The sequence below is a fragment of the Glycine soja genome, chromosome 17, assembly GCF_004193775.1.
Source record: "Glycine soja cultivar W05 chromosome 17, ASM419377v2, whole genome shotgun sequence".
Classification (NCBI taxonomy): domain Eukaryota; kingdom Viridiplantae; phylum Streptophyta; class Magnoliopsida; order Fabales; family Fabaceae; genus Glycine; species Glycine soja.
Genome location: NC_041018.1, coordinates 1,111,320 through 1,137,127, shown reverse-complemented (window position 1 = coordinate 1,137,127; position 25,808 = coordinate 1,111,320). Strand labels below are relative to the sequence as shown.

At 32.8% G+C, this 25,808-nt stretch overlaps 3 protein-coding genes and 1 non-coding gene across 5 annotated transcripts; 3 read left to right on the top strand and 1 right to left on the bottom strand.

Moving 5' to 3' along the window:
• Positions 1-1,241: 1,241 nt before the first annotated feature.
• LOC114393324 (phospholipase A I-like) lies at positions 1,242-10,451 on the top strand. Its single transcript, XM_028354616.1, has 18 exons — positions 1,242-2,028; positions 2,486-2,633; positions 2,862-2,940; positions 3,021-3,174; positions 3,271-3,480; positions 3,563-3,808; positions 3,891-4,053; positions 4,142-4,402; positions 4,504-4,625; positions 4,909-5,070; positions 5,206-5,398; positions 5,515-5,651; positions 6,173-6,311; positions 6,837-7,040; positions 7,130-7,598; positions 7,702-7,918; positions 8,011-8,100; positions 9,745-10,451. Exons 1-18 carry the CDS (start codon positions 1,465-1,467, stop codon positions 10,186-10,188), a joined length of 4,002 nt encoding a protein of 1,333 aa, XP_028210417.1. The 5' UTR covers positions 1,242-1,464; the 3' UTR covers positions 10,189-10,451.
• Positions 10,452-13,005: 2,554 nt separating this feature from the next.
• On the top strand, positions 13,006-13,925 carry LOC114392908. Its single transcript, XM_028354161.1, has one exon. It carries the CDS (start codon positions 13,042-13,044, stop codon positions 13,432-13,434), a length of 393 nt encoding a protein of 130 aa, XP_028209962.1. The 5' UTR covers positions 13,006-13,041; the 3' UTR covers positions 13,435-13,925.
• A 2,666-nt stretch (positions 13,926-16,591) lies between these two features.
• TRNAW-CCA lies at positions 16,592-16,663 on the bottom strand. Its single transcript has one exon. It is a non-coding gene; the product is annotated as a tRNA-Trp (tRNA).
• Positions 16,664-18,395: 1,732 nt separating this feature from the next.
• LOC114394180 (tobamovirus multiplication protein 1-like) lies at positions 18,396-23,024 on the top strand. Of its 2 annotated transcripts, none has more exons than XM_028355815.1 (11): positions 18,396-18,414; positions 18,747-18,837; positions 18,922-18,974; positions 19,069-19,161; positions 19,337-19,408; positions 19,997-20,069; positions 20,215-20,260; positions 20,390-20,453; positions 21,448-21,501; positions 22,326-22,403; positions 22,488-23,024. In XM_028355815.1, the coding sequence occupies exons 1-11, from the start codon at positions 18,412-18,414 to the stop codon at positions 22,578-22,580; spliced, it is 720 nt and encodes a 239-aa protein (XP_028211616.1). In that variant the 5' UTR covers positions 18,396-18,411; the 3' UTR covers positions 22,581-23,024. The 2 variants fall into 2 exon arrangements, with proteins under 2 accessions (XP_028211616.1, XP_028211614.1); XM_028355813.1 differs by lacking the exon at positions 18,396-18,414 and adding an exon at positions 18,470-18,679.
• Positions 23,025-25,808: the final 2,784 nt, after the last annotated feature.

Below are 25,808 nucleotides of genomic sequence, written 5' to 3'. Positions count from 1 at the left end.
TTAGGCAACAAGTTAAAATAAAAATTATAATGTATTCAGTAATACGATAAATTGTTAGGAGAATATAAACTATCCTTACTGTAATAAATTTTGAAATTAGAAGTGAAAAATTTTAACATTTAATTTAATATTATTAATACATTTTAACCAAGATTTTTAATAAAAAATAGTAAACTGTAAAAATCAAATTGTTAATAACGTTTTAGGTGTAAATATGTAATACTAATGGATACCAACAAACTCTGACCGATAGAGATGTCATTAATTCCTAATCAGACGGCTAACATTTTCCCTTTAATCCTTCACTGGCGGAAGAATACATAAGTATGGTCAAAGTCATGGTTTGCACTGCAAGGAAATATGTCGTGTTGAACTTGTTTAGAAAACTACTGGTAGCTAGTAGCAGTTTCGTATTTTTATTTGTGACGGTTAAAAATGTTTAATAAAGAAAATCTATAAAATAAATAATTCAATTTGAATGCATTAATAATACGCTCATTAAGTAATTTGACAATATTGTTATAAAAAAAGTAATTTGACAATATGTTATTTAATGATAATGCGATTTTTTCTACTAATGTTCTATTAAAAAATTAAACTCTAAAAAAGCCAATAATAATTTGTTTTTTTATATATTTAGAAATCGAAGTCCAACATAAAGCAATAAGAGCCTAAATCACTACTTATGTGTGTATATATATATATATATATATATATATATATATATATATATATATATATATATATATATATTTTTTTTTTTTTTTTTTTTTTTTCAACCAAATCAAATTTACAAAAATCCAAAAAAGACTTTTCTCACCGCCTCACTGCAAAATAATGCGTATCTATGGACTCCAATCTTCATTTCCCCTTTGCGTCCAATGACCTTGAAATATATTCAAACAAATGAAACCAGCTAGGTTATTTTCTAGTAGTTTTTCTACCATTGTTTGCACTTTGCGGTATAGCCGGCCAGGTTTCTTCCTTCCTTTAAATGTACTCAAAAAATACAAACCAAACCCAAATTAAAATACAACAGCCTTATAGCCTTCATTCAATAATTCAACAATTCTATATTTTTCAAAGTTGTCATTTATGAAACGTATATACATTAACTAATAATTACATAATTTATTATTTTTCTAAACTACCTTTTTTTAGAAAAAAAAAAAAAGTAAGTAAGAAAAAACACTGAATCTGAATTTTATGGGATATGTATATATGTAGGTTGACGGGTAACACAGCTTATGGTTCGTCCTGTGTGTGTGTGCCAAACTTGATTACATTAATACATTACAAGCTTATTCTGTGTTCTGAGATTTGTTGAACCATCTATAAGCATTCAGCATTGAACCGCGCGATCCGATTGGGATCGAATGCGGCACCGTAACGTAGAGGTCAATTTTCTCAACAATTCAACGTGAGTACGTAACTGAATCTTGAAATCCTGATCGCAAATCAACAATGTCTTGGGGATTGGGTTGGAAGAGACCTTCGGAGATCTTCCACCTCACTCTCAGCTATGGCATCGACGATCCGCCGGAGAATCTCGCCCGCACCTCAACCTCCTCCCCCTCATCCTCTTCTTCTTCGTCCTTGTCGTCTTCGTCGGGTTCTATTTCCTCAATCTTCTCGCAGGATCAGGAACTTGGATTTCGCATTGAATTGGATTGGTCGGCGTCGGACGACGAGGATCAGGTGGCGCTGAAGCTTCAGTCGCAGCTGATGGTGGCGCTGCCGATGCCGCAGGACACGGTAGTGGTTGAGCTCAGGTCGCGGGACGATGATGAGAACGTGGTGGACTTGGGAATGAAGGTTGTTAAGCGAAGGGAGCCTCTCAGAGCGGTCACAATGGCCAAGGCTGTTGCCTCCGGTCAGCAGAGCGACGGCACTGGTGTTTTGATACGCTTGTTGCGCTCCGATTTGCCTTCCTCCACGCCGCCAAAAGTTGGAGATGCCGCCGTTGCCGGTTCCGGTCACCATTGGACTAGTCTTGCTGCGCTCAGTCTCTGCGGCTGTGGCTTGTCAGTGAGTGCTGCTTACTCTTTTGATGGAACTCTCACTCTTGTGGTACCTTTGCAATTTGCATTCCGTGGTTTATAATTATAAAACTGCTTCCAAGTAGTTTTCGAAATTGAAGGAGTTAGTGATTTTGTTTGTTCTCTGCTATATTCTACAGTAATATACCAAAAGATTTTGGATATAAGTTAGGAACGAACTTTTGAAAATTCCAATGCATGTTCCTGAATTTCAAGGTTCCCATTGAAGTAGGAAGAATTTGTTGCTTTGAGAATAAAAGTACTTTTGAACTATTCCAATTGGTATCCAAATATACACTTAAACTGTATTATTATGCTTGCTTGCCTTGTTTTTTTTCCTCCCTTGTGCTCGGGAAGTGCCTTGGATTTTGTAATTTTGGTGGAGTGGAAATCAAATATTATTGAGTTGGAGTGAAATGTTTTAAACACATTATGACTATGTACAGGTATTACCAGTAGAGCTTACACAATTGCCACGCCTTGAGAAACTCTATCTTGATAATAACAGGCTAACTGTTTTGCCACCTGAGCTTGGTGAGCTAAGAAGCTTAAAAGTGCTCAGGATTGACAACAACATGCTTGTCTCGGTGCCTGGTAAGCTTTTAGAAAGCATGATTGCATTGGCTATGGGAATTGGGAAGTCCTAGCCCCACTTACTGTACCAACGCACTTGATTAACCTTGTGGATTTGGGGAGCAGATCCAATGTTCATCCCTGTAGTATTTACTATTGTGATATTTCCTTTAGTAACCGAGGTATTAAGATTAGTTTTTTTTTTGTAAAATAGCCCTTGTATCTGATAGTTTTTTATTTTTTGAGCAGCGGAACTGAGACAGTGTATGCAGTTGGTGGAGTTGTCATTGGAACATAACAAGCTTGTTAGGCCACTTCTTGACTTCAGGTTTTTGGTTTAGATGAATTTGTATAAACTAGTCTAGACTCCACATATTCCTCTGGTCTTATTGTTACCACATATGGCAGGGCTATGGCTGAATTACGGGTTCTTAGGCTATTTGGAAATCCTCTTGAGTTTCTTCCTGAAATTTTGCCCCTCCACAAACTTCGACACCTTTCTCTTGCAAATATTAGGATTGTGGCAGATGAAAATTTGAGATCAGTGAATGTGCAAATAGAGGTAGCACTTTTTAATCTAGCTAGACTACTTTGCTGACATTATTCTTTCAAAACATATCTCATATTCAATTAAACATGCTTTTTCTGGTCATTGCAGATGGAAAACAGTTCTTATTTCGGTGCATCTAGGCATAAACTAAGTGCTGTCTTCTCTCTTATATTCCGCTTTTCTTCTTGTCATCACCCTTTACTAGCATCTGCACTTGGAAAGATAATGCAAGACCAAGGAAATAGAGTGTTTGTAGGTAAAGACGAGAATGCAGTGCGACAGCTTATAAGCATGATAAGTAGTGACAACTGCCACGTGGTATGTTTTATGGGTTTAGACAATCACAATTTTTTTGTTCTGCTTCTATTTGGTGGGTGTGATTGTCCTTAATATTTTACAGGTTGAACAAGCCTGCTCTGCTCTTTCATCCCTTGCCTCTGATGATTCCGTGGCATTGCATCTGATGAAAGCGGACATCATGCAACCAATTGGAACAGTTCTAAAATCTGCAGGTCTGGAAGAGGTAATATCTGTATTGCAAGTTGTGGTCCAATTGGCTTTCACATCTGATACTGTGGCTGAGAAGATGTTGACCAAGGATATTTTAAAATCATTAAAAAACTTATGTGCCCATAAAGATCCAGAGGCAAGTTAGTTTCTTCATAGATAGACTAAATTTGTTCCTTATATTGCGCGGTCCTTTAAATTTTAGGTTTATCCTTCTATAGGTACAAAGGCTAGCTCTGTTAGCTGTTGGGAATTTGGCCTTCAGTCTGGAAAATCGCCGCATACTTGTTTCTTCTGAAAGCTTACGAGAACTTCTCTTACGTCTGGCTGTTGCAACTGAGCCACGTGTTTATAAAGCTGCAGCTCGTGCTTTGGCAATTCTTGGTTTGTCTTCGGATGTAAAATCCATCTATGTTTGTTGGGATTTTTTATCCTGATTACTCCATGGGGTTCTTCATTTTTACTTTTGTAGGAGAAAATGAAAACCTGAGGCGTGCAATAAAAGGAAGACAAGTGGGAAAGCAAGGACTTCGCATACTCTCAATGGATGGAGGAGGAATGAAAGGTCTAGCAACTGTACAAATGCTAAAGGAAATTGAAAAAGGAACTGGAAAACGAATACATGAGTTGTTTGATTTAATATGCGGCACATCAACGGGAGGAATGCTAGCTGTTGCACTTGGGATTAAGTTAATGACTTTGGAAGAATGTGAAGATATATACAAAAATCTTGGTAAGGATGTCGCTTAAGAGTGGCATGCCATTTATTTATTTTTATCAATCTGTTTATTTGCCCTACAATGCTAGATAAACTGATCAAACACTTGGAATCAGGGAAGCTTGTTTTTGCTGATCCTGTTCCCAAGGACAACGAAGCTGCTACTTGGAGAGAAAAATTAGATCAACTTTATAAAAGTTCATCACAGAGTTTTAGGGTTGTTGTTCATGGATCAAAAGTATGTATTTCTTTCCTTTATGTTGGTGTATTGACATTTTTTCCCGTTTCTCTCTAATCTCTATATATAAATATGAAGCATGTGTTTTAGAATATCTGAATAGAAATAGGATGCTTCACAATATCAATTTTATGTTGTGCAATTTTATTTACATTTGTAAGATAGAGTGCATAATGCATTATTGCATTCTTTTCTCTGAGCTATTAGCTATTTTGACAGCGATAATCTAGGTATTTGAATTTTCTCTGCACTAAAAGGAGTATTATGACTTATTGTCTTGCAGCATAGTGCAGAACAGTTCGAAAGGCTATTGAAGGAAATGTGTGCTGATGAAGATGGAGATCTAATGATAGATTCTGCTGTGAAAAATGTGCCCAAAGTTTTTGTTGTATCAACTTTGGTGAGCATGATGCCTGCACAACCATTCGTATTTCGCAATTATCAGGTTTGAAGCTAATACTGTTTATTGGTGTTTGTAAATAATGGCTATTAAATTACACTTATTCATGGTTGTTAATGTATTGTTTCTTTATAATATTTAATTCTCTGTCCCTCTTTGTCGTTACTATCTATAATGCAGTACCCTGCTGGAACACCTGAGGTGGCTCTTGTTGCAACATCAGATAGCTCCGGGATCAATGTATTAGCTTCACCTATAGGTGAACAGGTTGGCTATAAGCGTAGTGCTTTCATTGGAAGCTGTAAGCATCAAGTATGGAAGGCTATCAGAGCATCATCTGCTGCTCCTTATTATCTTGATGATTTCTCGGATGGTACTGATTACTGTGCTGTTGTGTGCATCAATTTGGCTGTATTTTAGTTTTAGTTATTTCCATTTCTGTATTGTTTTTTTACATTTATTTATTTTCATCCTGCAACGTGCCTTAAGATGTCAACCGCTGGCAAGATGGTGCAATAGTGGCTAACAATCCTACAATTTTTGCCATAAGAGAAGCACAACTTCTGTGGCCTGATACAAAAATTGACTGTCTGGTTTCAGTAGGATGTGGTTCTGTTCGAACTAGGGTAAGCAATCTTCACTGTTTTAGTTCTGTAATAATATTCTGTGTTTGAAAAAGAATATCAAGGGCTTTGATAGTTATTCATTGTAACACTTGTTTCATAAGTCTGTAAAGATGAAAGTTAAAAAAATAATGTTGTTAAAATTTTAGGATTTTAGGTATAGAAGAAGGTAGAGAGATATAAGAGAATGAAATACTATATTGATATTAACTGAGATGTTTTACAATGTATTGATGTGTTTATAAAACTTATATTACTAACCCTTATACTGATCTTAACCCTAACTAATTTGGAAAACAAATCATGATAAGGAAATGCAGTAATTAATCTTAAAAGGTAATGAGGAAATACCAAAATCGGGAAACTAATCCTAGAGGATAATCTAAATTATTATAAAGATGTTTTATGATATTTCCATATATTCTAACAAATGTGATTAGTAATTTTGATTTTAAGAGACGTGTCATTGACTATTGAAGTTCTGAAGTTACTTTTTTTATTATTGTATGTTTATACTTTTGTAGGTACGAAAAGGAGGTTGGCGGTATCTGGACACGGGGCAGGTGTTGATTGAGAGTTCATGCTCTGTTGATCGGGTGGAGGAAGCTTTAAGTACATTGCTACCCATGCTTCCTGAGATACAATATTTTCGTTTCAATCCAGGTATCTGATAGAGGGCTGATAGCTGCACTACCACTACTCCTAAGAAAACGCCATTAAAGGCTAAAGGGAAAGCTATAAAAAAGATAAAATATAACAACTCAAAATTTTCATTCATTGATGATAATAGGTAAAGATGGATACATTTATATAGTCCTTAGTAATGTCAATTAGTGGATAATAACTATCCAAGTGTCAACATTGTATTATTTTAACACAAGCAAAATAAAAACTATAATTTATAAAATACATATTTAACTCCATCCTATATAGTCCTTAGATCATTTAATTTTGGGCCTAAAGCCCATCCTATCAGTATCATGTTTATGTTTTTGAGTTTGGGAATGGAAGAATCTTTCTTTGCCTTCTAATTCTATTTGAATCAATTTTCAGTAATTTCGTATTTGCTTTCAATTTTAACTTCATTTCTTTTCCCTGTTTGATAAAGAAGTGTACTTCCAGAGTAGCTAGCTATTCATGGAAAGAACTTTAATTCTCAACAAGTGTCCTCTGTGTCTTTCCTCACAGTTGATGAACGCTGTGATATGGAACTTGATGAGACAGATCCAACTAACTGGCTAAAGTTGGAATCTGCGATTGAAGAATATATACAAAAGAATCATCACGCATTTGAAAATGTGTGTGAAAGATTGCTTCTTCCTTTCCAGCATGAGGAGAAGTGGTCAGAAAATCTGAGATCTAAATTACCCAAGACAGAGGAATCACTTAAGGGTATTGTGGATTATATGTTGTCAGCACTGTAAAATTTCACTTTCATTTATCCCCTTAAATGTTAGGATTCTTTTGTTCTCTTTTATCAGGTGCCGATGGCCCCACCTTAGGGTGGAGGCGTAATGTACTACTTGTTGAAGCTTCACATAATCCAGATTCTGGAAGAGTGATCCACCATGCCCGGGAACTTGAGTCATTTTGTGCTCGTAATGGCATACGTTTATCCCTAATGCAGGGTTTGTCTGGGATTGTAAAGACAGTGCCATCAACAACATTCCCAACTCCATTTCAATCACCTCTGTTTACAGGAAGCTTTCCTTCGAGTCCCTGCATGTTTAGCCCTGATCTTGGTCAGAGGATTGGACGAATTGATCTGGTCCCACCTTTAAGTTTAGATGGTCAATTAGGGAAAGCAATTGCATCGCCTCCAATGTCTCCTCGAGGACTTAGACAGCTCTCTTTGCCCGTCAAATCATTGCATGAGAAATTGCAGAATTCACCGCAAGTGGGTGTTATACATTTGGCTCTTCAAAATAACTCAGATGGCTTAATTGTTAGGTATCTGCTACTATGCTACTATGTTTCATGAACTCCTATTCATTGTCAATAGTTATTTTTGCCCGTGTGGATGGAAGCCTGATGCTATTGTCCTTTTATTTAGTTGGCACAATGATGTATTTGTTGTGGCTGAACCTGGAGAGCTCGCTGAGAAATTTCTACAAAATGTTAAATTCAGTTTGTTGTCAACAATGAGGAGCCATCGCAGAAAGGGCGCATCTCTCCTGGCCAATATTTCTACTATTTCTGATTTAGTTGCCTTTAAACCTTATTTCCAAATTGGAGGCATTGTCCACCGTTATCTAGGCCGTCAAACCCTTGTATATCTTCTCCCCCTTGTGCTTCTTTATAAATTTTTTAAATCAACTTGATATATCTTTTAGAAACTTGAGTTTGGATATCTTTTATGTAGGTTATGGAAGATGATCAAGAAATTGCTTCATATATGTTTCGTAGGACTGTCCCTTCTATGCACTTATCCCCTGAGGATGTACGATGGATGGTATGTGCTTTGCTCCCACTTTGATTTTATTATTGACCTTATGGATGTACTTTTATGGAGCTTCACTCAAACTATTAAGATCTTTCTTATTGGCTGTTACCCAATGTTCTCTATCATCATCTGATCTGGAGATTTAAGATATAGAATGATGATTGGGTGTTGATCACTTGATTGTACATGAGTCACTTTTATACCCTGAAAAAAGTTGGAGGTTATATCCTAAGAATGATCATCACCTTATATTGCTCTAGGTCCATTTTTATATGGCTTAATTTTCTTCTGTTACTTTCCTCCTTTAGGGATTCTTTTATCTGGTTGTGTATAGGGATGATGCCTTGTATAGGAGAATAATGCATTGGGGACAGAACTAGAGTCCATTTCATTTTTTTTCTTAAAGAATTTTGTGCAATGCCACTATTTGGATTAAACTTTTACTGTGACAGTGGCTTTGACTGATTTTTTAAGCGTCGGAACAATATATGTGGGCACTGTAAAATTTAAAAGATCCTCTACATCCATTATTTGGACAGTTAGGGTGCCTGTTTTTATTTGTCAAAGAAGGGATAAAATTAGTTTTTATATCATATCTAGAGAATAATGCCCTTTTGGTTTGAAATTTTGAATAAGAGTGACAAGATCACAATTATGGATTTGACTTCTTTAAAGTGAATACTTTTTACGGAGGTAAAGTATGGAGATATAAAAACTTGATTAAAAAGTCAATGGTTGATATTGTAATTGTAATATAAATATAAAATACATACACATGTATAATACACTATGAAGTTGTTAAGGTTATTATTTATAATCCTCACTTTACCTTTTGTGGTCTGTCTCTAGAGTACACTTAAAGTAGTCAAATCCCAATATAATCAATTTCTTATTGGTTCCCAATATAAATCAGAACCATGCTTTCCTTGTTGATGGTTTCAATGTAAGATGTGTAGACTATATAGTGTTTGGTTGGAGGGAGAGAGAAAGGAGGGGGGTTTATGGAAAAAGGTGGATTATATGTTGTTGTAAGACATCTCTGTTCTCCGGTACGACAATATTTTCCTGGTATAGCAAGTATAGGGAGAGAAATTTCTTGTCAAATCCTGTCATATTCGTTGAAATGTTATGACTCATTTTTTATTTTTTTTAAAAGCCAAAAAATAATATATATTACTATCAAAGTAGTTTGGAGCACAAGTTGTGCCACAAAACAAACTACCAAACCATGATTAACTCATGCTACAAGTTTCGTACCCAGCATCTATAACTGGGATATTGTAACAAAATGATTATGCAGAGCAATGCCAAAACACCCTGCAACACTTCCTATCAACCTGTAAATCATACATGAAGTATAAAAAACCATCCATCAATCCATGTAATATATATTACCCCCCTCTGCATATGCACATCCTACATATATAAGCAGATCATTGTTCCCGTTCCTCACCACTATTCCCCACCATGCTGCTGCATCATGCGGGCAGTAACAGATCAGGCCTTTATTACTCCACCTTCATTTTCCTTCATAATGGCATTGGCAGCACGTACCATGTTACAATTTTCTCATTTTATGAACTCATGTTATAAGTTCTGACTCATTTCTTGTTTTCTCCTTTTATCCTTTTATTGGTATCTTGAATAACCTAGATTGGAGCTTGGAGAGACAGGATCATAATGTGCACAGGGACATATGGGCCTACTCCTGCCCTTATCAAGGCCTTTCTGGACTCCGGTGCCAAAGCTATTGTTTGTTCTTCAAGTGAACCTCCAGAGTCTCAGTCGATCACTGTTGATGGTCACATAGAGTGGAATGTGATGGAAAATGGGAAGTTTGAAATTGGAGAAGATGAAGCAGATGATGAGAACGTACCGGCTAGTCCGGTAAGCGACTGGGAAGATAGTGACGCTGAGAGAAATGTGAACCGCACCTTTTCTTTTTGGGACGATGATGAAGAGGAACTGTCACATTTTGTTTGTCACTTGTATGATTCATTATTCAGGGAAGGTGCTAGTATTAATGTTGCTTTGCAACATGCACTTGCCTCGTATCGAAGAATGAGGTATGTGTGCCATCTCCCCGGCATACAATAATTTTGTTAACTTAATCTTACACAATAAAAAAAGAACGAAAATAAAGGATGAGAGGGAGGAAAAGATGAGTCTGTGTGAGAGAACATGTTCTTATAAAATTATACAGTCGATAACCAATTTGAGGCTTATAAAGATGTGCATTCATAGTTGTTTCCGATGTCCCTTGTACTTGTTCAGTTGTTCCTATGTAACTGTAATGACATTCGGAGGATTAGGGCTTCGGAGTATTTTTATTATAGTAGATTGCCATATACTTTTTTGACGATTCAAGTTATTTTTCGACTCTAGGATTTAAAATTTAATATACTTTCCTATATATATATTTTTCATATATAAATTATCATACCTTTCAAAAAAAAAAATATCACACAACATGATTGGTATTTGTTAGGAAGACCAATCCTTTGCCCACATGACTTTTTTTTTTATTATTTGTAAAAATTAAATACGGTATCAAAAAATTTATAAGATTCAACCAATTTTATTAGGTCCCCTTGGTTGTCCACATGAATTTATATAAATAATCAAGTACAACTTTTTTTTTTTAAACCTTCACGTGGTTGTCTTTGTACTTTAAAGCTAGGATAATATTACATGTTAAGATTAAGAAGCAATGTTTCAACAATAACAACTGGTTCCAACGAGCCAACTAAGGACAAGCATAATAATCTTTAAAAATGAATTGTTTTTTAAGCAAAAAAAATGAATTAATTTAAAAACAAGCAAATGATATTTTATTTTCTATTAATTAAAATACATTAAGATTTAAATCTTTAAGTTGAAGAATAAATATATTCTTATTTACATTAGAGATGCATTTACTTTAAAATCATTTTTTCCCTAATGATAAAACTTAGGTTTAATTATTCATCGTTATGTTTAGGTTTCTATACCTGAAAACTAAATTGTTTTAATCTTTAAACATTTTTAATCCGCCAAAAATTTTAACATTTGATTTGACAGAGGCAAAGCAACATTATTTATTAAGATTAAATTTCTTAATCCTCAATTCACTGTTTATCAACATTATTTGATTTCACTGTTTATCAAGGAGGCTTACTTAGTTGAACAGGTATGTTGAGTCTTATAAATTTTATATACCGTGTTTAATTCTTACTAAAAAAAGCAGATAAGTTTTTACTCGTTCTTCTTGTTAGTCCTTCGTATTAAATAATTTGTAAGTAACTAACTCAATTTTGTAAAACACCTCGACTGTTCTTCCTTCCAGAATCTAATGCTGAAATCAAGGACAAAAGGTAAGAAAACATGGATACATAACAAACGGGGTTTACCAAGCGATAAATAATGGTTGATTGTGGAATATAATAATAATAATTAATATAGACACAGATAGTGGATTTAATATTCATTATGATGTCTTTAATTTTGATTTACTGTGTTGACACTTTTTTTCCACACATGCTATTGATTTACCTTGTTGTAATGTGAGTATCCTATTGCATTTCCAGCTGATTATGTTATTTCAGTCACGGGGTGAAGGAATGCGCACAAAGTCTTCTTTCGCAAAGCAATGCATTTGCTCACTTTTAGATAAATTTAAGAATAGCGTTTCACTTTCATTTCTTCTTTTCTTCCAGAAAATTTCTTTAAGTTTGAGGTCGCATTCGTGATTTGGCTCTTTTCTACAGACATTTTATTTCTTTACAGACAATTTCTTCAAGTTTGAACTCGCATTCGTGATTTGGCTCTTTTCTACAGACATTTTATTTCTTGACAGCGCATTACTTACTCTTTAATTAGGGACAGATCCAGGTGTTCAAGAAAAATTTTGTACTATAGCAATTACAGTTTAGATTGTCAAGGAACAAGCTGATTTTTAAAGTCAATTTTCAGTAATAAAGTTTATTAGCAAGATTAAGTTCTTATGTATAGATAAGTTTTATAGACCTTCTTGTATTAGGAAAACTTTTGATTTTCTCTAGCTGCGGGGTATGTCCCGTTTACTTTTGTATCATTTTGGGTTTAATATAATTTACATTTTTCCCAAAAAAAAGAATAGCCTTTCATAAAAAAGATAAATTTAAGAATGGATTATAATGAATTTATATTTACTCCTATTATTAAATAATAAAATACAATCCAATTAAAGAGAGAGAAAAAAAACACGATATTTATTAAATAAATACCTCCCATAATTGGTTGTAAGATTTATTGATTATATTTATTTAAAACTTTATTTTTTTAAAACATAATCATATCTTGTTACTCAACGATAAGAGGGATGAAAAAAGAATCTTCCAACAGAGGAATTATCAGCAAGACAGCAAGTTACTAGGACCCCATGCCCAAAAAGCAGAAAACCAAGACAATGAAAGATCAACCTCTTTCTTTCTTTCCTTTATCCAAGGCATAAAAGGTGGAGAGTCAAGAGTTACTTTGACTAACAGCTACAAAAAAACTAAAAAGTGAACCATTGAGTTCGAATCTGTAGAAATTTTAAATTTGTCAATATAGCAATTGTGGAAGAATTTAAGGGTACTGATTACAGAAAGCCATTTCATACGTACTATGATCAATAGATAATACTAATATAGTTTTATATACTGACCATAGTGTGAATTACAAGCAAGCTATTATATAGTCTAAGAAGTCAAAAGGATAAAGTGTGATGCCGGGAAAACAAGCGAGATTTTATTGCAGACATTGGGATAATATGATGTTCTTGTTCACTTAATAAAGCTTCAATCATGGAAGTTCATGCTTTTCATAAAGCATGTTATTATCTATCATCTACTAGATGTTGCTCCAAATTTAAAATTAAATTTAGGATGATGACCACAGCTATCTTCGTCTAGAAGCCTCCTTCATGAATCCATTTTAACAGTAGATTTAATGAACTATAAAAGCAGTGTCACTGCCACTTCCATTAAAACCATACTTCTAGATAGAATGGCTGCTCCTACTCCAGTAGCTATAGGCACAAGGGGCACAATTGGGTCTCTTGTAAGGAAGGAAATCGAATACTTCTCCAAGTTTGAGTTAGGGAGCTCACAAAGGCCTCAGCCACACTTTGTGAACATGGTTTCTCGCAGAGGCTATTCCACTTCCAGGCCCAGTTTCTGGGTCTTGCTAATGACAGGGAAGAGGAGGAAGCGAAGGGGTAACAATGTGTTTCTTCCAAAAATGTGTTCTGTTGCTGAAGTGGTAGAAAGCAATAAGTGGAACAGGGTTCCTGGTTACAGCTACAGGATCCTCAAGGATGATATCAACAACTTTCAGCTCTGAGTGACCACAGTTTCTTGAATTAGTCTGAGCTTGTATCTTGAGTGATCACAAAAAAACTTGAAGCATGTTCATGTTATTTTTCCCTATGTGTTGCCAAATAAGGAAATTTTTTATTTTTTATATTTTCATTTTTGGGGTTCATGTTGATTTCAAGTTCTCTGTATTTCTGATGCATTTGGTAATTCTTTGTGCTGTCCTGCCTTTTGTTGCTTTCAGATGTAAGTAAATTCAGTGTTCTATCGCTTGCATAAGCAGATTTGACCCAATGCAGCTCATTGGTGGAAGCAAATATGTATGGTGCGGCCAAGAAGATTAAGGATCAGATAGTAAATGAATGTCAAACATATAGATCTGTAACCCTTTTGTATTTCTGAACAAAAGGTTCAAGCACAAGGGTTCGTTTGTATTTATCAACATATTTGTAATTGTGCCTACATGGCTACATTAATATTTCGGACTTGGGCATGAGGTTCTTATGAATGAAACAAAATAGAAACACAAAGTGCATATAAAAGTAAAACAAACGGATGAATTAAGGATTTCATTGTGTGTACTTTAAACCCGAGTGAATCTGAGTCACCCTTGTTGAGATATGAACTACCTGTTTAAGAATAACGTCCACATAGGTCAATGATTTGTTGGCTCGATTTGACTTGTCCCGTTAATTCTTTTTAGCATTAATTTATATGTTCTTTTCTTAGAAAAATATCAGGCCAGCTAAGTCTGATAATTTTTTAATTAGAATTTCACTGGCCCACTTTACCTATCAAACTGGGCCAATATTTCGGCTTCAAATTAAAGATCCTAGTACGACTTAGTCATTGAGTCAATTGATCTAACCCAATGAATATTGCATCAGATTAATTTTGACAATTTCATGTTCAATCAAAATTATCGAACACTTACTCCTTTTAAGTTATTTGCTTCAGAAATCGTTGACTATTCTATCAAAATGATTAAGATAAAGATCAAACATTGATGACCTAATAGGTCTTTTAGTGTACCTTAGCTTAAGGATACAATCAAGTAATATCATGTTTGGATTAGCAGTGCGATGATACAAAATCTATTATTTTTTCACTATGAAAAGAAAGTAACACATAGTTGCGTTTGATTTATCATAGTTTCACTACAGTTTTTAGCTTCTGCCACGAATTCACCACGTGCCCAAACACTATAAAATGATTATTACAACCAATGTATTGCATAATTACCTTAGGGTCAAGAAAGTTTGTGGACTTTTGATCTAATGACACAAATAAAAGAGATTTTAGATCTATCTCACACGTGAATAAGTTGCATTGAGCACCACCTTTTTACATGTGAAAAAGATGTGTTGTTGCTTTAAGAAAAGATTGTTAAAGAACACATTTCAAAAATAGGAATTATACATTTATACTCCTTTATTACACCATGTAATGTATGAGAGTTAGAATTGATAAAATTTCGACCAGCCGATTCTATGAAGCTATTTGATCCGATATCATTATTTTTTATTTATTAAAATGTATATAAATTTAAGTTAAAAAAATAGATGAATTTAACCTGATTCTCACCTCAACAACCGCATTCCCATGGTCCCCATTTGACAAGAAATTGCTCTTCCTCTCTCGGCCCCCATGGAAACTGTCTCAGTCTGCCACCCCTCTCTATTCGCACGGAAACGCCGTCGTGTTCCAACTAGCACTAGTTGCTGCAGCTCTTCTTCAACCAGAGTTTGGAACCCCGGAAACTCAATCATATGTTACTTATTTGAGGTAATCTTGCAAGAATTCTTTGTTTCCCTTCTAGCAAGTCTTCTCAGATGTGAACTTGAACCATTTTTTGGTGCAGCTACTTAGTGGCTTCAACAACAGTAGCATCGACTGCAGCATATGGAACACAATATTTTAGGAGGCTTTGTTTTCAAATCATTGCCTTCTGACATAAGCATTAGTAATTCAAATGTTTTCAAGTAGTGACTGACAAATGTTAGATTATTTTTTCCTGAAATTCTGTGTCAGAACGCGCCTTTCTCTTTCATGTCATTTGAATTTATTTGATCAAGTCACACAAAACCCAAATAATAACCTGAACATAGATTGTTATAGCACTATAGTGCTATATTGTAACAATTTGAAAAGCTTTGACAAAGTCATACGTTACCAAATCTGATAAGCTACTTCAAACGAAGAATGGAATTATTTTCGTAATGAAATCTATAGAAAGAGAAATGTGTTTAAAATGATAAAAGAATGTTATTATCTTTATAATAAAAACTATAAAGAGAAAATAAATATTGTCAAAAATAGGAAAGAGATTAATGACAGTTAAATATCATTTTGTTTACAGCCAGATGCGCAAATACAAATAATTACCTCATTTTCAAAAGATTAATGACATTTAAATATCATTTTGTTTATGTTAAAAAAACAAAAAGTATCATTTTATTTAATCGTCAATTTATCTTCTCTTTCATTTCTCTTCTATCTTGTTTTTCTTTAATCTCTCTTTTCTTTTCATCATATCTTCTATCATGTGTATCGCTTTATTTTTTTATCTTTTTCTTTTCTTTTTTATCTCTCTTTTCCATCTCAATTCCCCTAACTCTCAAATTTGATATTATCTTTTTATAAACACTGACTTGGACATCAGAATATGTATAAGTATACCACCAAAGCAAAGATACTATCTGTTTGTCGAAAAAAAGCAAGGATACTATCTGATTATCCGTCCCTCTTATACCTATGTTGAAAACAAGTTACATTATAATTCAATACCAGAGGCAATAATTATTATATTATACTTTTTTTTTCTACTTCACAACACGATAATACCCTTGTGAAAACATATGGTTTATGATGATATAATACAACGAGACACTTAATAATCTTCCCATGAAACATTAATCAATGTGCCATAAATAAAATGAACTAGCATTTGTGTACGTATTTCATGAATTTTTGTGGATGAAGTTCTCACGTAATATATAAAGACATTTGTCAATTAACTTTTGAGTTGAAACTCAACATATCACTTCATATTTAGGAATCTAAGATGCAAAGATAGAGGGGTAATGCGATGGATGGATTTGGGGCCGTGGGTTGATGCTGCGTTCAAGGGTTATTATTTTTGCAGAACAAGACCAAAAAAAAATGGTTAGGACCCTCACAGGATTTGAACCCGACGTGAATCGAACACGCAACCTTCTGATCTGGAGTCAGACGCGCTACCATTGCGCCACGGATCCTTGTTATCATCTATCGATATTAATTTATATTTACCACTAAAGAATAAACGATCCACAAATCTATGAGGTGAGCTATGTGATATTCTCTTTACATAAAGATAAAATTTAATCTATAAAAAAAGGACAAATTTACACAGTATCTTAATTTTTAAATTTATTTTATGAATATTAAATATTGAGGTGAAATTCTAAGTTTCGACCACTACTCGTTCATTGAAAGTGTAGATTATCTATTGTTATATTATAAATTTGACTTTTTATTTTTCAAATATTGTTATATTGATTTAATCAATTCCAAATTATTTGATTGTTAATATTTAAAATTTCTGTGATTTAAATTTTGACATTTCATATCGAATTATTGATCTACTTTATTTTAAAATTTATTACTTAATTTCAAAAAAAATTAAAGCTTTTTATCTCTTCAATTTAATTGTATATAATAAAATAAATCTTATGTTTTCTAAGACACATAATTTCATCATTATTGACAATAATGATTATATATATTACGTAAATTTAAAAATATGTATAGAAAACTTGCTAGTTATGTGAAAATTGCTATTACCAACTCTCTTTTTTCTTCATTAATGTAAATTTGGCTAAGATATGTTAGTCTCATACTTTTCGAAAATTAAAGGCTAATTCCTTAAAATATTAAAATTCGTTTAAGATACTTTCTCTTTTAATAGATGTTCTTGTCTTGACCTTGGAAAATTGGGATGATGAGTTGCTGGAAAGGTTTTTCAAATTGATATCGACTCGTCTTTTTTTTCCTTTCAGTGTAAACTGGCATCGTGGGAAAGCTCATGGTTATATATTATGGTGTCGACTTTAATTATCCTTTTTCGTTATTATATATCTTGGACTATCTTAATTTGATCAATTATATGCGTGTTTGGTGTTTCATTTGACAACCATAGATTCGCCTCAAAACAGAAGTAGCTAGTTTTAGCTTCTGCGTTATTTTAATTTTAAATTATATGCAACTTTTGGTAACTCGTACATTTTTTAAAAAATTATTAGTTTTACAAATACAAATTATTTCAACGGAAATATAGAACTGTCTTCTTTTATTAAAATATCACTATTAAAGATTTGAAATATAATTTTTTCTATCAGCATTTGAAATATAATTGTGAATTAATTAAGATTTCAAATAAGATATTAATAAAAGAGTTTTTTTTATAAAAATAAATAATATTTTCTTAAATTCTAAAATAACAAGTATTTAAAACAAATCAAAAGTCTTAGAGTGAAAAATAATTTGGTAGAAAAATATTAAAATAATAATTATATGTAGATATTAAATATTTTTTTTTATCATTCTAAGGGGATTAATAAACGTTTTATTTAATATAATAAAATTAAATTCATTAATTAAGGAAACGAAAATTTATATGTTCAAATATTTACTTAAAGAATATAGCTACTTTATTAAAATATGTTATAATACTCAATAAAAAAAATCTCTATTTTAATAAAGTAAATTTATTCACTTGTGCCCAAAATCATATATAGACATCACTTGGCGCGGTTAATTTTAACAACTAAAGTTCTTTCGGCTCCTACTTCCCGTTTGTCATCACTTGTGTACAAAAAAAAAAAAAAAACTGTTTTCATCAACGTCGCAACACGCCATCGTTATCTCTTTAATTCTTTATAAATAACTTTTTTAAGTTATAAAAGGAAATCATTCTATCTTTAAAAAAAATAATTTTTGGTAGTGCGATGGGGTTAGTTGTTTTATGGTAAGCTTTTTATATACAAAATTGACTGTAAAAGGAATCTAACATATATTATCTAAATTAACTAGACTTGAAATCTAATGATGGAATCACAACATGACATATTGTGTCTGGTATTATCTCTCTCTTGAGAGTTGAGAGCATGGAGATTGGTCCTCTCTTCCCCAACTTAGCGTGGTGGCAGCAAGTCAACGCCTCTACTTGCTGCCAGGACGCTGTTTTCTACTTCCTATGCGCTGCTTATGCTCTTGTCTCTTCCACCGCTTTGGTACATACATCTCCTTCTTTATTAACTACTCATTCATTTTTGTCTTTTTTATTATTCTGCTATGTAGATTCAATTGGTTAGAATTCAAGTTAGAGTACCTGAGTATGGTTGGACTACTCAGAAGATTTTTCATCTCATGAACTTCATTGTCAACGGAGGTTAGCTCTCAATTCTTCCTCATTTCAGGTTCTTTCTGTGTTTCTTTCGCCCATTTTTTTTTATTTTTTATTTTTATATTCCAGTGCGTGCAGTGGTGTTTGGATTGCACAAGCTAGTTTTTCTTTTGCATCCTAAGGTTGGTTAGTTTTGTACCTTTGTTGTGTTGTATTTGCCTAATGATTGTAAGGTTGGTATGCTCACATAGATAGAGTGGCTTCTTGTTTGATTAGGTGTTGATTTCGGTGCTATTAGATCTTCCAGGACTACTTTTTTTCTCAACATATACACTTCTTGTCCTTTTCTGGGTAGAAATTTATCACCAGGCAAGTCACTTCTCTTTATTCTTTTCAAATCATTTTATCGAATGAAATAGAACCACCTCACAGTAAATAAACAACAACAAAAAAATAACAATAAAAGAATTATCTGTCTTCTCATGATCATAGAAATTCTTTTGTAAAAGAGGGAAATTCTAATTTTATTCCAATGACTGAACAGGCAAGGGGTTTACCAACTGATAAGCTCAAGATAGTCTATATTTCAGTAAATGCTGCCATGTATCTTATCCAGGTATCTATCTTATTTTCTGGTCTGCACTATTATGGTATGATGGTATTTCCTTAGTGCTCATCAGTCATCCTCTGCAATATGGTTGCGCTTCACTGTTTTTTCTTCCTGCATGTTCCATATTTTTTTCATGGAAAAGTGCTCTTTATTTTGGTTTTTAGTGTCGCATGATGTTAGCCAGACACCATCATGCCACAGATTCTCATTTTATTACCTGCTATAGCATCAACATTTGAACGCCCAACTCCACCCATTTTGCTGAAACAGAATAGTAGTGGTCACTTTCTTTGTATGAGAAAAAAGAACGACCGTTTTGGGTTGAGAGTTTGGTTTCTGAAATATCATGGCATATGAATTTTCCGGAGACTTGTATGTGTCGATTGTTAACCAAATGTTCAAACATAACTTATTTGATTAGGAAATTATTGACTTTTAGAAAGACAATCATTTTTGTGTATTCATTATGGTTTACTACGTCTAGTTTATGCACTATGCTTGTTGTGCAAAGCATAAATGTTTAAGAAAAACAAGAACACTTCTTTGATAGTTGATGTCAATAATCATAATACTGAAGCACCACTTTGGATTTAGGTTTGTATTTGGATATACCTCTGGATAGATGACAACAATGTTGTGCAGTTCATTGGAGAGATATTTATTGCAGGTTAGCTGTCTAATCAAAGGTTGATTATGTTAATATGTTTCACACTGACATGTGAGCTCCAGAATGTGTTTTTCCACCTTAGAAAAATGCATTGCAATATGCGTAGACATTTTTTAAAAATGTTTTTCCTCCCTTTTTTCTTCAGTTGTGTCGTTTATGGCTGCACTAGGCTTCTTGATATACGGAGGAAGGTGAGGCTTCTGCATTTTGTCTGTTGTCTATGAAATAATACCTCTGAGGTCTCCTGTTTCATTCACTCACTGGTAATTCATGGTTGTTATGGGTGAACTTTTTGATTTCCCTGTGGTAAATGTTTTTAGATTATTTTTCATGCTGAGACGCTTCCCAATTGAATCTAAAGGAAGAAGGAAGAAACTCAATGAGGTATGAGCATTTTCTTTTAAGTGTCTATTTGATAGTCTTATTAGCATGTCATTGTGCAAGTCATGTCGTGCCACTACACTACTGAAAATCTCATTGAGACACAGTTTACTTCCCTCACTTCCTTTTATGAAAAAAGGGTATTATTCATAATGTATTCAGGTCCCCCGGGATATTTTAGTATACTACCAAGCCGGTAGTTCAGCAGCAAATGTTTGTCCGCTCTGCCGTCTCTTCATTTCTATTCTTTTTAATACGTAGATCCTCCAAACATACACGCAAGATATAAAGGTTTTGGCTGGGCATGGGAGAGTGTTTGCATGAGTTAGTTATTTAACCTAATACTTTTATAGGAGAAAAGGATTTTCTTGAACTTGCAACAGCTAAAAATCAGTAAGGAAACAGAGCTATTAAATTTTCTGAAGTGTTTGGATGTACAGGGAGATCATTGGCTAAATTTTCCAATGTCACGAGTTCCTTTGTTCCCTTCATTCATGGTCATATTTAAAGGATGAATCATGGGAACTCTTGTACCTCCTTTATTGATTTTTCTATCTCGTGCCTAGCTTTTCCTCTATAAAATTCAAATTGTGCTCTGCTACCAAAAAACTTCAAGCAAATGCTGGAAAGGAATTAATTGTACATTGTATCTTCATGCAATTATTTGTGTTACAGATGTAATCAGTTTTAACTAGATTGCTTTTTCTATTTTTTAATCACAAAAAATCAATATACTTTCCATTTTAGGCGTGGGCATTTTTATTTATATGTTACATTTCTATAGTCGTTGGTCTATAATAGTACCTATTTTAAACAATAAGGTCAAGTTCTGTGTGCATCCTTTGAATTAGAGTTAATTTTCATCATTTTGTGAACTGAGAAGAAGCCCTTCTTGCTTTCTTCTGTTATATTCCAAAAGTATAACAAGATGAAATTGAAAAAGAATTGCTTATATCAATATTACTTGTATTTATGTAACAAGGGCTGGGTATTGCAGGTTGGATCGGTCACAACCATCTGTTTCACCTGTTTTCTGATAAGATGCATTATGGTAACTTCTGCCTTTATTATTATAGTTATCTTTTTAATGTTCAATTAAACATTTTCATAAGCTTGTCTATGTAAATATGTCATGTAAAATCTCAATCCTTGTCTGCTTGTACTCTGCACATTATCATGCTTTGTTACACCGTTAATATGATAGTCTTCTCCCCTCTGCTTGAACCATTAATAAGGGAGGTTACCATCAGCAGACATGCAACAGAATGTGAACATTTCTATTTACTTTTAGTGCAGCAATAGACATTTGATATGTGTGTCATATTTGGGTTTCTTAATACATTTAAATATAAGGGTTTACTGTGTACTAATGTTGTTTAGTTTTTTCATATACTTCATACTAAATACCTTTTGCTGTATAATTCATGGAAATGCAATTTTTTCTTTTGTCAATAACAATTGAAAATGTGAATTATGTGTGGACTTTGGAGATATGTGGGAGTATAATGGAAATCAATTTGTTCACAAGACTTCAAATATGACATTAATTTGTTGGATATGAGAATCTTATAACGTGGGCTTAGTGCAATACTGTTAGACATGCTCATAAACAATTTTAGTTTAAAAGAAGTAACTGGGAGTGGATGGAATCAGGGAAATTGAAAGAGCATGTAGAACACTTTAGTGGTCAGCATGATAAGAGTGATCAAATGCAAAGTATGTCCTATGTGGAGACGAGTTTTAGGGAAAAAGGAAGGCAGAGATTTTAAGTCTTTGATGTGAGAACTAAAGCTGTAGAGTTAGATGATGGTTTTTATGGTAATATTCATCAAGCAGAATACCTTCTTTCTTAATCACATTTTGATGTGCATGCAGGGTTTTCTGTCTGCATTTGATTCAGATGCATCTCTTAATGTTTTGGATCATCCTATTTTGGACTTGATTTATTACATGGTATGATGCTTTAGTATTCCTTTTTGTTTTTGATTTGTCACTTTCTTAGCATTTGGAATTTACTTTTCACTTTTCAAAATACAGCTGGTTGAGGTCCTACCTTCAGCTTTAGTCCTCTACATCCTGCGCAAATTGCCCCCAAAGAGAATATCAGCCCAATATCATCCCATCCGTTAACTGCTGTTCATATTGGATCCTAATTTATTAATTTATCTGCCCATTGTTTATTATTTCAATGGTTCTTGGTTAGATGGATACTTTTAAGCTCATCAGGAAAAACAGATAAAGAAAAAGGATGCAGATAAAGACTCATGGCAGCAGTTCTTATGTGAGTGATACTCAGCAGTTGCTACCTAGGAAGGAAATTTTGGATTCAGGTTTTGTACGGTATACATGCAATGACAAGCCTCAAGAACTTGAGTTATTCTCTGCAGTTTGGATGATGTAGTGTTTCGGGCACAAGCTTGTCAATGACGCATCTACTTCAACATTTTATTTTATACAAAGTTGAGTGTCTCTTAATCTTAAATATTCTGAATTTGTTTATTAGTTAGAAATACTTCAATTTGAACAAAATGAACATTGTCTCTTGAATTATATGAAGGGTCTCGCTTGGAATCTTTTTGAGTTCTTGATTTTATGCGGCAAAAATAAAAACTAAAATGATGTGCTTTAGGGGCAAGGGAAAAAAAGGAAAAGTTTTTAAATATAAATTACTTTATTTTTTTAAATTTAAATATAGTGATTATATAATTTTTTTATATTGTTATCTAATCATAAATTTATTAAAATATGTCAATTTTTTCTTCTCTTTATTATTATTTTTTGTTTCTTTCATTCTAATATTTTCTTTTCGTGTCTCAATTTTCATCTCTCTCTTCTATTCTTAGATCTTGGATTCTATGGTTAAAAGATAATTCTAATTTTTCTCCCTCTTCTATTCTTTCTTTCTTTTTCTCTCTCCCATCCCTCTTTCCTTGTCTTTGGTTTGGTTGTATTCAAATTAAAAAAAAAAAGAACAAATTTTCAAAATTTTGTATGAATTTCATACTTTACTACGTTATTTTAATTTATTTTTTTTTTCAATTCTATTGTCTTTCATTCCATTTCACAAAATCAAACTCATCCTTAGTGCTCAAAATTTGAAATTTAAAAAGATCCCACTCAAGTGAAAGAAATCAGGAGAGAAAGAGAGATGAAAGAATAAAGTATAGAAATAAAGAGAGAAGAGGAAGAAAAAAACTTAAAAATTTCATTTGAATTATTGAAAGGTGGACACCATGTGATGAGACAACAACGACACCACCATCTTAAGAGACCAACATCTTTCAAGGACAATCGTAAAATTTTAGTTTCAAAAAAATAAAAAATATTTAATTTAGAGAATAACGTGAAGCTGCTATAAACATCCAGGACTAAAGTGGTGATTTAACATTTAAAATATTATCCTTATTTTGATAATTTTGTTTTGCGTGAATTTTTCTTTTGTTGGGTAGCTTTTGCTAGACGCAGGCTAACGTGAGAAAGTAATATTGTCTGTTAGATTTATGAGTTTTCTAAATCATTAGTTGAGAGTTTTTGCTTTTCTGATTTTTTTTTTCCTTTTACCTTTTTCCTAAGTTTCCAAATTTATCCCTCCATCTTCTCCATTGAAGACACTCGTCTGTAAAGGGTCACCGGAGTGCTTCACCATTGCCATTGACCAAATTTATCCCTCCGTCTTCTCCATTGCCATTGACCTTCCTGTGCAGTGGCAAAACACCCATGTCGAAGCTCCGGTCACATTGTCGGCGCCGGGACCGAGAGGAATCAGGGGAGAGGCTCTTGGATAAGAAAAGGGTGTTGCTGCTATACCACTAGTACCCAGCAAAGTTGGTGTCTTTGGCGCATGAATTGAAAGGGAAAAACTCCCTTTTCTTCTGGGCATGTTTCTTCTTCTTCTTGGTCCTCGCATTTTTTATTGAACCTTTTTTTTCCGTCAAAATCGAAATCGTGTTCTTTGCACTGATCGAGCAGCGATTCTATTTCAAATTTTGCTGACTGAAAAATCTTGTTTCTAAGTAAAAAAAAAAAGGTGTAAACAAAGCTTATTGTATAAGCAGCTAGGTGGACGACCAGCAAGAAACCGAAGGGACTTGTTAGATGGAGAAGAACGAACAGAAAATGCAGCGTTAGATGGGGTCCAGGGTAATGGACAAACATATGAGAATCTGAGCATAATTTTCTGCATTGATATTGTGTTCCTTCCTCGTTTCCAATTTATAATATTCAAATTTAAAATAATATTTATTTTATTTTATAACATTTTTTATTAATTATTTTTATCCTAAAAATATCACCTCATTAAAAGAAAAAATATATATATTAACAAACTTACAAAAGAAAAAAATATAATGATAATAATAGTTTAAAAAAATTTATAAATTTAAAATAAATTTATTATTATTAATTAAATTAACTATTTTTAGAATTTGATGAAGTGAATAATTAGATTTTATATATAAGAACAAGAGATGATAAATGATTAATTTTAGAACCTTTAAAAAAATGATTAACTTTAGAAAAATATACAAGAGCTGATTTATAAACTCAATTAGTTCTTTAAAAAAACAACTCAATTAGTTAATTTTAAAATGGGTAAATAGTCATTCTTATTTTAAAATATGTAAATTGTTGATAAATTCATTCCTCAAAGATTAAAATTTAAAATTTAGTTTACGAAAGTATAAAAAGTACAACAAATTTATCCGGCCGTTAATTTTTATTTATTACCATTAGTAAAATAACTTACATGATACACATGAATAAAATTGTCACAAAATTGAGTGTCAATGTGATGATGTTAAAATAAATTGGACGAAAATATCATTATTTGACCTAAATGTAAATATTTTTTTGGACAAAAAAGTCAATAATTTTTTTTGACTATAATGTCAGTATGTTTTCATTGAACAAAAATGTTAGTAAATTATTATTATTGAACCAAAATATCAATAATTTTTCATTGTATCAAAATATCAGTAATTTTTTTAACGTTTTATATAATCATATTAGTATATTTGGTTTACTAATAAACATGTGAGGTTTAACAAATTAGTCTAATAGAAACATATTGATATTTAGGTCTAACAAAAAAATATTGACACTTACGTTCAATAAAAAAATTACCAAAAATTTTAATACAATAGAAAATTACTAATGAATGATATTTTGGTCCAATAATGATAATTTATTGACATTTTTGTCCAATGAAAATATTGTGACATTATGGTCCAAAATAAAAATTAGTGACATTTTGATTCAAAAAAAATTACTAACATTTTCGTCAAACAAAAAATTACCGATATTTAGGTTTAATAATGATAACTTACTGACATTTTGTCTAATCTATTTAATATAATTAAG

What these genes read in the sequence shown, in the direction of transcription:
- LOC114393324 (XM_028354616.1), top strand. Translation starts at nt 1,465, where the DNA reads ATGTCTTGGGGATTGGGTTGGAAGAGACCTTCGGAGATCTTCCACCTC. An exon ending in GTGCCCATAAAGATCCAGAG is followed by an intron (nt 3,809 to 3,890) that starts GCAAGTTAGTTT and finishes ATCCTTCTATAG; the next exon opens with GTACAAAGGCTAGCTCTGTT. An exon ending in AGATATATACAAAAATCTTG is followed by an intron (nt 4,403 to 4,503) that starts GTAAGGATGTCG and finishes ACTTGGAATCAG; the next exon opens with GGAAGCTTGTTTTTGCTGAT.
- LOC114394180 (XM_028355813.1), top strand. Translation starts at nt 18,554, where the DNA reads ATGGAGATTGGTCCTCTCTTCCCCAACTTAGCGTGGTGGCAGCAAGTC. An exon ending in GAAGGAAGAAACTCAATGAG is followed by an intron (nt 20,454 to 21,447) that starts GTATGAGCATTT and finishes TGGGTATTGCAG; the next exon opens with GTTGGATCGGTCACAACCAT. An exon ending in TTCTGATAAGATGCATTATG is followed by an intron (nt 21,502 to 22,325) that starts GTAACTTCTGCC and finishes ATGTGCATGCAG; the next exon opens with GGTTTTCTGTCTGCATTTGA.
- LOC114392908 (XM_028354161.1), top strand. Translation starts at nt 13,042, where the DNA reads ATGAACTATAAAAGCAGTGTCACTGCCACTTCCATTAAAACCATACTT.